The 15,000-nt window shown below is 45.5% G+C and overlaps 1 protein-coding gene across 5 annotated transcripts in view; it reads left to right on the top strand.

Annotated features, from left to right (window-relative positions):
* Window positions 1–15,000, top strand: part of spock1 (SPARC (osteonectin), cwcv and kazal like domains proteoglycan 1) — a 196,357-nt gene that overhangs the window by 95,096 nt on the left and 86,261 nt on the right. For all 5 annotated transcript variants that reach the window (XM_048231447.1, XM_048231445.1, XM_048231446.1 and 2 more), the window contains one exon: window positions 13,662–13,745. In XM_048231447.1, the coding sequence (XP_048087404.1) occupies window positions 13,662–13,745 (84 nt within the window). The remainder of the gene's footprint in view (window positions 1–13,661; window positions 13,746–15,000) is intronic.

Consider the following 15,000-nt stretch of genomic DNA (forward strand, 5'->3'; position numbering starts at 1 on the left):
GAATAAAGTAAAATGTAAAAAAGACCTAATAGCTTTCTTCCTGTGTGCAGGATTTGTTTATCGTGACAACGCATTTCAGGCATGCAGCCTGAAATGCACACGTGTTGTCACGACTACATAAACAAATGGTTATGCACATTATGCACATAAGCACAGTCTTGGGTGACGTTAAAAAAAGTTGTTAGCCTAGGCTATAAGGTTGTCTCGTTCAACTGGATGAGGATTTCCTCGAGTTGCACCAATTAACGTCGATGCTGCATATTAGTGACAGAGGCACTGTAGTTTCAAAGACTGTTGCAGTTCATTTCACGACTTTTCGTCAATGGTAAGACAAGAATTCTATTTCAATAGGCTATGCTTGCTTGGGCCTCTTGCAGCACTGCGAGTTAGCACTGCGAGTTAAACTCCCTCGCATCAACAATCTGCCCTGAGACGGTGAACAACTGGCTTCAGGGTGAGTAGAAAGGGACATTGGTCAGAAATTGACTCAAAGACATTTAAACAAAGTTAGTCCAATTATCCCTCATCTCTTTGATTTAAACACAATGTTCCTGAATTTCTTTTCTGTTCACCACAGGATTATGTACCTGTCTTTTCATACTAGGCTGAGTAGGCCTACTGAATGTTTGAATGCTTTTCATACTCCATGTCAGAGACTTATTTGTTAGTTGCCGAATACAAGCATAGCTGTATACAGCAACAGCCCTATATCATGGACATGCTTTGAAGGTCTCATTGCTTTTCATTCAGTCAAGGTTATATGGTCAGATGTGAAAAAGACATTTTGTACACATACCTATGCAGAGGTGGAAAAAGTACAACAATATTGTATTCAAGTAAAAGTATCAACCAATACGTTGATGAAATATTAGTGAAGTAGGCTACAGTACTCCTTTAATATTGAGCAGCAGTTGATTTTCAGAGTTATTTGTGCTCAACCTTGCTCGCTTTGCAGTGAACAGTAAGGCTGAGGCATGTAGGCCCATGTTCAGTTTCAGAGAGAAACTATTTTGGAAAGGAGTTCAGCAGATCCAAGGGCATCAGATTGGGGGGAAAGTGGGACTGATTACTAGGGCCCCAATGGAGGAGAGGGCCCTTGAAAAGTCTGGAACATATTTGTTTTTACCTGAATATTTTAATTTCCAAATGAAATGGCAAAATGGCAAAATCAAAGTTTGACTGACAAAAAAATAGTGAAGACTATCTAAGGTCACTCTCACTCTCCCTTGCTAAAGTGCAAAATGGTTTAGTCCGTCTGCACAACGATTCATCAGGCCTGTACTACGAAGCAGGGTTACTGGCTTATCTGGGTAACTTCGAGAGTAACTTGATCACGTGTGGCGTAACTTCCCAATTAACCCGTACTACGAAAGGTGGATAGGTTTTAACCGAGGTATGCTGCCATGGCAATTTACGCTGCATCTCAAGCCTGCTCCGAGCAGGTTATGTTCTTGGTTAACCGGAGGTTTCCGTTAACCACACCCTTTATAAGTACCACCCCTCCACTAACAATTTCTCCCAAGACATGTCGGCGTACCTGGATGATCCATACGACATTGGAGCGCAAATCGTGAGGGACTCTCTTCGCAGGGCGAGGGGTTTTAGAGACCGCCAGAAAATATATATAGCCTACCCGGACTATATTCTCTATGAAGATATAGATTGTCAGCCAAGGGAATTCGTTATCTTTGTCAGATGATCTAGGAAGACGTCTCATAGCAATGCCCGTACGTGGACATTCATGTATTCCATCGGTGATGCTGAACATCTGAGCAAGAATACTGTATGTCCGAAAATAAATCGGACATAATGTCCGATTTATTTTAGGCTATTCTTGCTCAGATGTTCAGCATACTGTAGGCCTGGCCTGCCTCCCTCAACCCCCTCCATAATCGGCCTTCCACTATTATTTGCGATGGCCAACTCCTCTGCTATTGTAAAACACCCTGGTGCCTTTCCTCCTACAGTAGTGTTCAAAGACACCCTTTTCTTGTTAGCTGTAAAATAGAGGCCAAGTGAAGGCTATAAGCTAGGCCTACATGTTTTCATAATTAAAAAATATTAATGCAAGCTATAACTATATAAACCTACTATTCTGAATAATGTTTTTGTGTTTCATTTTCACCTGCTGCCATGTGGCGTTTTATAAACGGTGTTGCATCTGAAATGTTCACAGGATTAGGCATACACTAAATCAGTCAATGGGGGCTACTTAAACATTCAATTATCCTTATTACTGTAATCTATATGCCCACTTCTGAATTGGATTGCATCTGTAGGCCTTTCTATGAACTCAAAATAGGCTATTTAATTATTTCAACTCATTTCAGACATTCCGCAAGCTACTAATCCTCCGTAACACATATTTGAAGAACATGTAGGAATAAAACTTTACTTTTAGGCATTTAGGCTACCCGATCTGCAATACGTTGCCAACAGCCTTGCTTTGTTCACTGCCGGCGATTTGATTTTGTCGTAGAGTGGGTTTTAATTCCTCATAACTTGTCATAATAATTGTGCATTCCTCATCCGTAAAATAAGGTGATCGCGTCATCATTGAAAGTGGTGACTTGCGCTGCAACCCGCCCCTTTTATGTGAATGCGCACAAACTCCAATTAGGTTAACACCGGTTCAACAAATCAACTTTATAATCAGCGTCGTAGTACCGATTAACACCACTTAAGATAACCAGGTTTTGTCAACCCTGGTTTAACAAAGTAACCCTGGGTTACATCTGGGTAGGTTAAGCTCCCTTCGTAGTACAGGCCCAAGGTGTCACATTTTGTTTATGTAGTTGAGCATCGCTAGTAGTGGGCCGCTAATTGTTGTGCTTGTGCAATGTCTTTCTCCACAAAAGCCAAGTCGAGACTTCTTTCCAAAAAAAGGTGAGCACAAACGTTAACTCACGAAATCCCATTGAAAGAGTGGAAAATGCAGTTTCCTAGGTTACACATGTAATCCGAGATATCTGAGATTGATGGCTTCATAGAAATCAAAACATATTGCCGCTTTGTGTGCATATAATTGCACCCTTAGTGTGCTGAGTGAGCTTTGCTCTCCTGTGCCTGCCCCGCCCTGTAGCTCAGGTCTGCGGATGCGCAGGAGTAAATTCAGAGGGCTGGAGAACAGTTGGAGAGGTGGAGAGGAGTCTGTTCCATCCATCACCCTCCTCCCTCCCTCCCTCCCTCCTTCACGTGCCCTATGTGCCTTCCTGCCCCAGCGGCCCCAAGGCCCAGGTGCCTCATTTACCCCACGTCCCCCACCCTCCTGACTTTGCATCGGCGCGTTGCTCTCCATCCATCTCTCATGTCCCATGGTCCTGTGCGCTCTGACCTGTCCTGTGGTGTCCCAGCCTGTCCTCTCCTCTCTTTCTCCTCTCCTTCTATGGTTGTTTGATTCTTTTTTTCTCTTCTCTCCTTTCATCTCCCCTGCTCTCCTCTCCTCTGGTATGTTCTAGATGCTTCACCTCTCTGCTGGAGTCTGTCCATTTGCCTCACTCTCTCTTACTCTCGTTCCTCCCTCCCTCTTTTGATCTTCCCTCTTTTGTCATTTCCTTTGCTATACACTTCTGCTCCTCTTGAGAAATCCTCTCCTCCTCATCTCTTCACCTCTCATCACCTCTCCTCTCCTCTTCTCTCCTCTCTCCCTCCTCTTCTCTCATCACCTCTCCTCTCCTCCCTCCCCTTCCCTCCCCTCCTCCCCTCTCCTCTCCTCTGCTCTCCTCTTCTCTCCTTTCCTCTCCTCTCCTCCCCTCTCCCCTCCTCTCCTCCCTCCCCTCCCCTACTCTCCTCTCCCCTGCTCCCCTGGACATAAATGACTGTGGCAGTTATAACTCAGGATGTTTCCTCTATTGCTCCCTCTCCACTTCTACAGACCTCTCCAGTTTATTGGAGAGTTCGCCGTGGCAATGTTCATTGTGAAGATCCGGTGGTAATGGCAGACAGCGATAAAAAGCAGCTACAAAAAAGAAAAGAAAAGAGACGGAAATAAAAAGGAGATAAGTGTGCAGAGGAATGGGATCTTAATGATCAGCCATAACACACAGGCGACAATAAAATGGCGGAATGAATGAGCGGGGGCCACATTAATATGAGGGAAGATGGTAATAACGGCCCCAACTCATTAATATATTTATGCCGTTTGTGTACTCTCAGAAGATGATGAACAGAGATAGTCTCCTTCACTCAGCAGGTTAGCTCTCAACCTGAGCGTTGCCAGTTTTACTCACTTTTTAATGTTTTTTTTATTTTGATGAGGCGACAGAGTGATTGAGATCGAATTTATAAGAGAAAGAGGAACTGAGGTAGGGGAAGCAAGATAATGGGGAGAGTGTTTTGAAGTGACACAATCATTTTTTTACCGCACCTCGTTGCAGAATCTCTAGCAATTTCTGTTACTCACTGAAACTTTTTCCCATTCATCCTCGGTAATGCATATTAAAGTGCAAACAGCGCAGGATGTCTGTTAGAAAAAAAAAGATAATTCAGATGAAGCCAATCCTCTCAGAACGACTCTGTCCTGCCTATTCAGATTACCCATCGGAGCCCCACTATCCACCAAACAAACGGCACCAAACAGCGAAGAAAAGGAGAATAAACAGACGAAGTCGAGTGGCCCCTGAGGACCAACACGACTCACATAATGTTCGACAAGCCAGAGAACACCGTCTCAGTAAACCTGATGCCTGATGCGGTCTTAGGCCATTAAGAGGAGACGAGTGGAGCACATGAGGGCCCGCTGAAGGGTTAGTCATGGCCTAGATTCCCCGCTCGAGCCAGCACCGCCATGACAACAGCGACAACGGCAGTCCCGGGAGATCGCATCACGGGGAGGAACGCACGGGTCACAATCTACGTGAGAACATTCATGTCGACAAGCACTAAAAATACAAAACCTCCGGCGTCCCCTGGCCCCCTCATTTCGTTCGTTCGCTTAATTATATGGCCGAGCCTCAAAGTGGCAGACCTAGATTACACACGCTCTGTGCTGAGTCGACAGTGTTAAACTAATACCGTGAAAATGCGGGCGATGGAACATGGTCCAAGAGGAGGATCTTGGGGGTTATCCTTTAAGCTGGGGAGCAAGGCTCTGATTGGGCCACACCAAGAGAAAGAGAGAGAGAAAGGAAAGAGAGGAGGGAGAGCAGGGTGTCAGATGCAGTGAGATAATTACATGTGACTGTATAATAAGCATTGATAATAGGCTTTTGGCAGGTCGATACAAATGAATTTCTGTTTAATGTGTAATTACCCCCCCTACTGTTAAATGAAAGTAAACGTAATGAGATGATCAAGAATTATAACATGTTCCTCTATTCAAGATACCCTCAGAATCAGAATGGCTCTGTTAGAATCCAGCATTGTAATGAAAGAAGGCAGAAGGTAGAGCCTCACTCAACAAAGATGCTCTCCCTAACAGGAATCAATCAGTATTAGTGAAGGTCTACTCTATGCCAACATCACACACATCTTACAGAGCCTGAATATTTGGGTACTGGTGGACGACCTCTTAATTAGGTACACCTTGCTAGTAACGGGTTGGACCCCCTTTGCCTTCAGAATGGCCTTAATTCTTTGTGGCATAGATTCAAGATGTTGGTCTATATTGACATGATGGCATCATGCAGTTGCTGCAGATTTGTTATCTGCATATCCATGATGTGAATCTCCTGTTCCACCTCATCCCCAAAGGTGCTCTATTGCATTGAGATCTGGTGACAGTTGAGGTCATTTGAGTACAGTGAACTCACTGTCATGTTCAAGAAACCAGTTTGATAGGATTCGAGCTTTGTGACATGGTGCTTTATGGAAGTGTGGGTACACTGTGGTCATAAAGGGATGGGCGTGGTCAGCAATGCTCAGGTAGGCTGTGGCATTTAAACAATGTTCAATTGGTACGAAGAGCCCCAGAGTGTGGCAAGAAAAGATCCCCCACAGAATGTTGGTGAGCCCATGCAAATTGTAGCCTCGGTCTCCTGTCCTTAGCTGACAGTAGTGGCATTTGGTGAGGTCCTCTTGCTGCATCTGCTTCAAGGTTCGACATGATGTGCATTCAGAGATGCTCCTCTGCATACCCGTGTTGTAATGAGTGGTCCTCTGAGTTACTGTTGCCTTTTTATCAGCTCGAACCACAGTCAGGCCATTCTTTACTGACCTCTGGCATCAACAAGGCATTTTCGCCCAGAGAACATTCACTCAATTTTGTCTCTTTTCAGACCATTCTAGGAAAACCCTAGAGATGGGTGTATGTGTATGTGTATTGGATGCTTAGATGAAGATAGATTTAGAAATGAAATTCAGTTTTCACTGTGAAATGTTTGTGGCCTGGGAAGGCCTGAGGCACAGAGTGGTAATCTGAAGGCTACGGAACCTGAGCCAGTGTCCTGCCCCAGCTTCCTGGTGATTGGAGATTTGTCAAGACACTGCTCTAGTTTGTGTGTGGCCTATTGGTCTACTCTGTCTGAGATATAGTTCGATTGGTCGAAAAGGTCTAGCCATGGCCCATTGCCTCGGATGCAAGTATTCATTAGACCGGTCTGATTGGCCTTTCTGCCAATCTCTCACTTCTCGATTGGTCTCAAGAGCAGCCTATTGATCCAAGAGTCTCATCTGCATATTACCCTTGACTTTTAAGTGCTAGTCTGATACATGGATTTCTCTCTCTTTCTTTCTTTCTTTCTTTCTTTTGTTCTCTCCCTTCTTCTATGGTGGCCTCTCAAACGTCTGCATGCCTACAGTATGCTGCTCTGAGCATAAGCCCTTTTCCTTGGGTGCTGCTGTCTGCCAATGCAGCACAACACACAAACAACAGCAAAATCCCTCTTTTAATTATAGATCTTTGATCAATACGCTATACAGCTAGCAAGAGCAGAACCGAGAGCGTTCCCCTGGACTAATTGCTACCCGTGCTTGACTGACAGAGGAGGTGGCATTATCATGGGCCTGGGTGCAGATGCCATGGAAGGATAGTGTATCCCAAGCTGAAGGCTGTCTGCTGCTGCATGCGTGAATTTATGGACGTGCGATAGGATCAGTGTTTTCCATAGCGGCTCCGACTCTGTCCCTCTCTCTAGCTGTTCCCTCCCACTCGTTCTGTTTATGAGATACACAGTATGTACACACACACAGACACACACTCTCTCACACACACACACACATACATACAGCATACACGGCAAGTATGATAAAAGAGAGCCAATTTCAGCACAGTCAAGGTAATCACGCACAGCCAGAGATTCACTAACAAACTTGATATTGTCAGTTATTTGAGGCAACAAGTGTGTGTGTGTGTGTGTGTGTGTGTGTATGTCTGTGTAAAAGAGAGAGAAAGAGATAAGTGAATAGAGCAAAAACCACTACAGCAAGTACAGATTTTGCTATACAGATTTTGTGTGTGGGTTTTTATCCCCGTAACGCAATAGCTTTCACTGGAAGACAACGTTTTTTGTGTCTCCTGCTGAGTATCTATGCTTTGACATTACACAAGAAGTTGTGTGTGCTGAAAAAAATATAACTTGCCTTTCCTCATTTTCGTATAGGTCAGTTCTTTCTCTTGCATGTCTATGTGCCTGTTTTCTCCCGAAATAAACCTTTTTCAAAAGGTTCCTATGTGTAACCAGCAAAATGTCACCCATGCCTTGACATTTACATAAATGTTGTTCATTTATGGGGCATTGTCGATCCCTGCACTTTGTTCCTAGTCTCACAAACACACACGTGCAGTACACACACACACACACACACACACACACACACACACACACAGTCAAGCATATAAAAGCTGTTTTCACATAGTACTTTCTAGACATTCTGTTCCTTTCCTTGCCTTTCTAAAGGTCATTCTGGGAAGTGTAGTCTTATTTAACCATATAATGGCCTGTCTCCCCAAGGTGTCATAGCAGCCTGAACTACAGTCAAGTGTTCATCGATTTATGGATGTAAGCTGGGTGGGGGGAGGAGTGGATGCACGTCGGATCTTTCTCAAACTACTGTACTGTAGTCTTCTTCATTGCCATTATATCCCAGGCTCTTTCTAGGCATCCAACGAGGAGAGAATAGTCCCTCACTACAACTCACTGGAAACCTCACTGCAGCTTACCATCGCATCAGCATTCAGGAGCATCGCTGGATGATAATTCTCCCATGGCCGTCTCTGTCTTGCTGATGCCTGAGCTGAGCGCTCTGATTTGAAATGCATGATCAAGATAGCAGATTGAAAGTGGGGATTACGGAGTCTCTATGTGGTCTGAGGCCAACAGAGGTACACTTACACAACACAAGCAGCTTCTTCAGCACGATTACAATGATATTTCACATGGAGCTCACAGTGAATAGGCTGCGGATAGGCTATTATGCATTTCTTATGGCAAATACCAGTGTTAGCACAGATACAGTGGATAGTTCTGGAGATGAATCAGAATGGATAACAAAAAGGAATGCAATTTAACGTAGCTGCTTAGTTATTCCAAAGGCAACATTAGGAAAAGAAATCAGTTGGGTAAATGAGCTGTGCTGATAATCTCATGCAGATTGCTCAAATTCATTAGCGGCTTCAGGTTTAGAGTTGCATATTCAGATGCTTCCACACCGCAAGTGTTTTCAAGAGCATTTTCCTCCTCTTACAAACACGCAAACACACACACACACACACACACACACACACACACACAGTTGCTACTTCTCTACCTAAGTTAGTAACAGCACCTGTGAGCATTGACAGCTCACACAAAGACACACACACACACACACACACACACAGAGTTGCACACATACTCCACCTAAGTTAGCACAGCACCTGTGAGCATTGACAGCTCACACAAAGACACACACACACACACACTCGCAGACATCACACACACACGACGCGACGCGACATGCACACGCCATCAATAATACACACACACAGAGCTACTTCTCTGCCTAACAGCACCTAAGTTCTCACACAAACACACACACACAACAGTACACCTGCTACTTCTCTACCTAAGTTAGTAACAGCACCTGTTGGCATTGACTTATCACATAATATCACATGCTGCGCGCACATACTCACACACAGAGTTGCTACTTCTCTACCTAAGTTGGTAACAGTACCTGTGAGCATTGACAGCTCACACACACACACATACACACACACACACACACGCCCTGTCAGCAGCCTGTGTCGGCTTAACTAAGCAGCCCACTCGATGGGAGCATGAAAGATCTCCCTCCATGGGGGAGGCAGGCAGGCGGCAGCTTGCTGCCTATGCACTTTCCTGCCACTGTAAAGGCCCATTGTTCCTCAGGGCACGGCGCTTTGCTGCAGGCGCCATTCGGGCTCTTTATCGCCGGGCCCCAGTCACGCAGAGACGGCTGTTGCTCAAGTTAAGCTTCCACTTCTAGAGTTGCCGAAATTATTTAGACCGTTTGTTCATTTTATTTATTTACCTATAACGATGGGATGGCGACAAAGGTATTTAAAGGAACCATATGTAAGATTGTGGCCAAAACTGGTACTGCAATCATTTTCAAATTACTGTAGAGCGGTGTATCCCCTCCCCCTCCCCCCTGACTCGAGGTTGCCAAACCCGATGCCGAAACACTACTGACTCTATGATTAGTAGATAGGTGGAGGGTGAGGGCTGCAACTTCTTTTTTAAATGACAATATCCTGGCGGGACTACTGTTGTCCAAACACAACATGACATGACAAAACACAACATCAACATCAGTTGAGGGCTGCAACTTCACTTTTTGACCTGGCCTTAGTGCAGACCTGGCCTGAACTGCTGGTGGTTTGTGTGTGTTTGTGTCTGTCTCTATGTCTATGTATATAGTACATGTGTATGTATAGAAATATAATCACCTTGCTTTGTGTGATTCATTTCTCTGTGCTTAGCACTGATTTCCATTTGCTGATATTTGAGAAAGGGACTCAAACTCATAAAGATATTGACAATAGGGATGCACAATATTGTCAGTATGACATTAGTATCGGCAGATATGTAAAGGATAATGGACGACACGGCGTTCGGTTCACAGAAAGAAATGTATGTTTGAGGTGGTAAAGCGGCCCTGACAAGCCAGCGGAGGGCTGTTACACCTCGTAAGGGCATTACTTTCTGTGAACCGAACCATTTGGCGAATCAATATACAGCTACTTCAAAGTATTATTAGCATGGGCAGATCGACCATTGATTCTTGAGACAAGATGGAAAGTGATGAGTGATTTAAAGCATGTCTAACAGCTTGTCACTGTGCGCCTCCACTTCTCCTCAGAAAAGCTCCAAACAAAGGAACCAGTACACAACAGTCTTTGGAAAGCAACCAAGTAATTAAAGCACGGTATAAACAGAGAGGAAAACTTCTGTTCATCTCATAGACAACGCACATAGACAAAGAAAGATCACTTTTGGCAAACTTATGAAAGCCCACAGTATAGATACACATAAAATACAAATGCACCCCCTCCACACACACACACACACACACACACACATAGAGATACAGAGAGATACACACGCTGTACAGTGTTGCATAACAAGCATAACAATAACACAGCATATTAACTTCTGTCATTAGATATCTCTCTCTTTGTCATGTTCCTCTCTCTCTCAGCCAGTTGAAGGACCAGCAGTGTTGTCATTTACGATACCCAGATGAGTGCAAGAAAGAACAGATAGAGAAAGAGGAAGAAGAAGAAGAAGAGTGCCTGAAAGCCGAGAGCAAGGGGAGAAGGATGCGCAAAATGGATAAATAACTAATAAACAAACCAATAAGGCGCTGCAAGTCCATTACTGGCTGAGAGACGCATTAAATGAGGCGGGAGCAAGGCAAAGCAAATATCTCATTTCAGTTTAATGTGCCTGAGCCTGACCGCACACTCTCTTCTATCTCCCGTCTCGCTCTCTCGCTCTCTCCCTCTGTCTCTTTTCATCCCCCGCTCTCTCCATCCCTCCCTCCTGGTCCTCTCTCACTCTCTCTCTCTCTCTCTTGCTCCTCTCTCTCTCTCTCTCTCTCCCATTGTTTACTATGCGGATTTAAGAAGAAGAAAAAAAGTCTGTCAGCAGACACATAAAAAACAGTGACTGTATCAGCAGCAGCAGTGACCCGGAGTCCTGGGCTATCGTGAGACTGATTCATGAGATGCACACACACAAATACACACAAATGTGATTCCTCTGGAAATGGAGAGAGACGTTGCAGAGGTGGACAGGTGGAGGAGAAAGAGAAGGCAGTTACAACTGGATTGATTTTTTTCTCCCTTCTCCTTTTTTGTGGTGCAGCACTATCAATTTGCAAAAAAGAACACACACACACACACAAACACACACACACATACACATGCTCCCTTTCACAAGCAAGCAGAAAACTGTGCGCACACATACACACGCACACACATGCTCACACACACACACAAGCAAAACAAAACAAACAAATGAAGGAGCAGACCACAAATCTAAAATTAACCACAAAATCGATTCAGGACAGCTCCATTTCGCCCACCCCGGCACTTTCGGCCTAACTTTAAAGGGGTGCAAAAGAAGAAGTGCAGGTGGCGGCAGATCAGATAAACACTGATTGCTCTGGAGTCGCTCTCACTCAACCCCATGGCTGCGGTTGTCAGACACAAGTCCTCCCCATACACACACACACACAGACACACACACAGACACACACACACACACACACACACACACACACACACACACACACACACACACACACACACACACACACACACACACTCTAACACTCTCTCTCTCACACACGCACATACACAAACAATTACTCAGAAAAGGACAGGCACGCACACACACATACACACACACACACACACACACACTCTAACACTCTCTCTCTCACACACGCACATACACACACAATTACTCAGAAAAGGACAGGCACGCACACACATACACACACACACACACACACACACACACAGACTCCGTGCTCCCTCCGCACGCCCTGCATGCCACTGGGGCAGATCAGAATGAGCAAACGTTTCAGAAATTGCTTTGAGTTTTTGTTCTTTCTCCCCTCCCTCCCTCCCTCCCTCCTTCTCCCTCTCCTTCTCTCCCTCCCTCTCCTCTCTCTGTCTATCTTTCCGTGCTCTGGCAGTGGCACTGCAGCAGGCTCCTGGCCTTTAGCCCAGTGCAGACTGACAGAGTGACAACTGAGGACAGAAGAGAGGGAGAGAGAGATAGAGAGAAGGGGGAGAGAGGAGAGAGATTGCAGAGCAGTGTAAATTGTAGAGGCAGAAAGAGGAGAAAAAAAAAATCAAAAGGCTTTGGAGGAGCTCTTGCTCTTTCTGCTGTCTGCGTTCTATCTCTAGCCATCTTTTTAATGTAATCTCCTGTCCTCTCTGGCTTCTTGATTCAGCTCTTCCTGTCTCTTACTCTTTTACTTTCTTTTATTCTTTCTTTCTTTCTGTCTTTCTTTCTTCTCAATGTCTCTCTATTTCAGGCTCTTCCAGTCTTTATTGCAATCTTCTTACGTATGGAATTGCTTCACTCTAGCTGCAGTGAGTCCACCTCTCTCCAGCTATCCCTCTAGTTCACTTCTCACCCTATCTGATTTCATCCCTCTCTCTATCCTTCTGACTGAGTTTACCCTCCATCTATCCATCCATCCATCTATCCATCTATTCCTGTTTCTCTTTCCTTCTGTCTGAGATATGTGTTTGTCTCCTTGTCCATCTTTCTCTCTACCCATTTTCTCAGATGGGCATCTCTCTCTCTCTCTCTCTCTCTCTCTCTCTCTCTCTCTACTCCCACCATTCTTTCTCTCCCTCTATCCTTCTCCCTCCATCTCTCGGAGAGTTTTTCGGATGGCCGGTGCATGCTTTGCGGCGGAGGCTGGAGACCGGTGGGTGGCCCATAAATCGGTCGGGGCTCTCCGCTGTGCTCTCCCGGGGGGGGAGGCGGCTGGAGATGGGAGAATAAAGCAAAGTCTGTCAGCGCCTCATAAAAACTCACGGCGCAATAAATATCCCGGCTGAATGAATTAGGAGATTAAATCACCATAAGTCGTTAATGCCACCCACACCAACACGCGGCGTGGAGTAGGTACGTGCCACGCCATGAGTCTCCCTCTTCAGGCTCCTCTCTCTATCTCTCTATCTCTCTCTCCTTATATCTCTCTCTCTATCTCTCTCTTTTTATATATCTCTCTCTTTCTGTCTTTCCATCAAGACTTCTCTCCTTTTCTCTCTCTGTCTATCGTGTGTGTGTGTAAGATTATCAGTGCACTTGATGAATACCGGTATTTACTATTTTATGTGTTTAGAAATATTGTTCAATATGTGACAAATTGGCTGAGAAAGTTTGTTATTTCTCACTGCAGTCCAAGTCTGGCATCTCTCACTACTGCTTCCCTCTACACGCCAAATATGTGTCCACCCTTAAGAGCCACATGACATTTCTGTTGATGTAGTTTTGTTTCCCTTGCCCGTTGACCGCCGCGGGCTGCTTAAAGGTTTCTGGCCCCCTGACAAGAACCACTCTCACAGCCACTCTCACAGTGTCCCCCCCCCCCCACTTCCCTAGAGGTCCTGATTTAGAGTGCTGATTGCGGAACGTGGGAAATGAAGTTCTGCAGTCCAGCCCGGGCCCGCGGTGGGAGGAGGAGGGGTGGGGGACTTTGCCAGCTCTAAAAGTTCCTGTCTCTCTCCACAGACACAAAGGCCCGAGCCGGGAGGAACGTAGAACCGGGACCAAAGAGCCACTCGGCACCGGGGAAGTGGAAGATAGATGATGGAGGTGAGTGCTCAATGTGCTCCTAGTTTAAATCTGTAGCCTTCAAATAGGCCGCTGCGATGGCGGGGCCAAGACGTTTGGTCAGTGGCTTGGTCAACAAACCCGCTTCAGGCTTCCGGAGTGCTGCTTTCTGTTGGATGAATCAGAAGCAGCCTTGCATTCTGTGAATTCCTTGCGTTCAACGTTTTGTATGGCTCAGCCACCGGAGCAATGGAAATGTTTTGCAGCAGCCTCCATCTTGTGTGGGCTTGTAAATACCATGGTTCAGTAAGTGCTGAATATGTGTTTAAAAGTTGTAGGCTTTTAAGCACATGTTGTGCTTCTACTGCATCATCATGTTGGCTGAAGCCACAAAAAGCTTTTGGTGAGCAGTGCTGTGGCAGTACTCTGTGATGTTGCCGAATGCAAAATAAATTGTGTCCGAGCAGTGTTGTGAGAGTCCGTGCTGATTTACATGAGAAAGCAGTTTGCAAATGTGTATTTGCTCAACCGAGATTTGTTCCATTGTGGACTATCATACTGCAGTGTGAGTTTGCGTGTGTGCTGTGTGTGTGTGTGTGTGTGTGTGTGTGTGTGTGTGTGAGTGAGTGAGTGTGTGTGTGTGTGTGCGACTGTGGAAGATGTCAGTCGTTTTAGAGGATGTGGAGGATGTTCCACAATACCATTTTTTCAACAGTGAGGAACAGACTGAGAGAGAGAGAGAATGAGAGCGAGAATGAGAGCGAGAGAAAGTTTCAGATCAAAGCCCCAGCCCCTCTGTAGCGATGAGGGCCGCACAGCAGAGGGTACCGTGCCTCTGATAGCACTTTGCCTGCTGGCGCAGTGTTCTGTGAAACCCATCTGAGCGCAGCGCCAGCGCTCCACGGAACCAGCCGGAAGGGTGGCACTTATCGCCCTTATTAAGATCACGCCGCCCTCTCTAATTCCATGTTGGAACATGAGTCTTTATTACGCTCCACTAGATTCCAGTAGGCTCTGCCTCCTTCCTCCCCTTTCTCTATCTGTTATTTTTTTTCTACACGTTTAGAAGTTTCTACTTCTCTCTCTCTCTCTGTATTTCTCTCTCTCTCTCTGAAATGGAAAGGATTGTTAATTTTCAGATATGATGTGCCTCATTAGAAGGCTATGAGATGTGATTGATGCTAGTATTATGCGTACCAGTGTTTGTGGAGATGGAGTGAGACAGCGAGAAAATGAGTTGTAGTAGGAAGATAAAGGAGGAGAGAGTAACACTTTGACAGCGCTGGCCCTAGTCTTC

Source organism: Alosa alosa, chromosome 21, assembly GCF_017589495.1.
Source record: "Alosa alosa isolate M-15738 ecotype Scorff River chromosome 21, AALO_Geno_1.1, whole genome shotgun sequence".
Classification (NCBI taxonomy): domain Eukaryota; kingdom Metazoa; phylum Chordata; class Actinopteri; order Clupeiformes; family Clupeidae; genus Alosa; species Alosa alosa.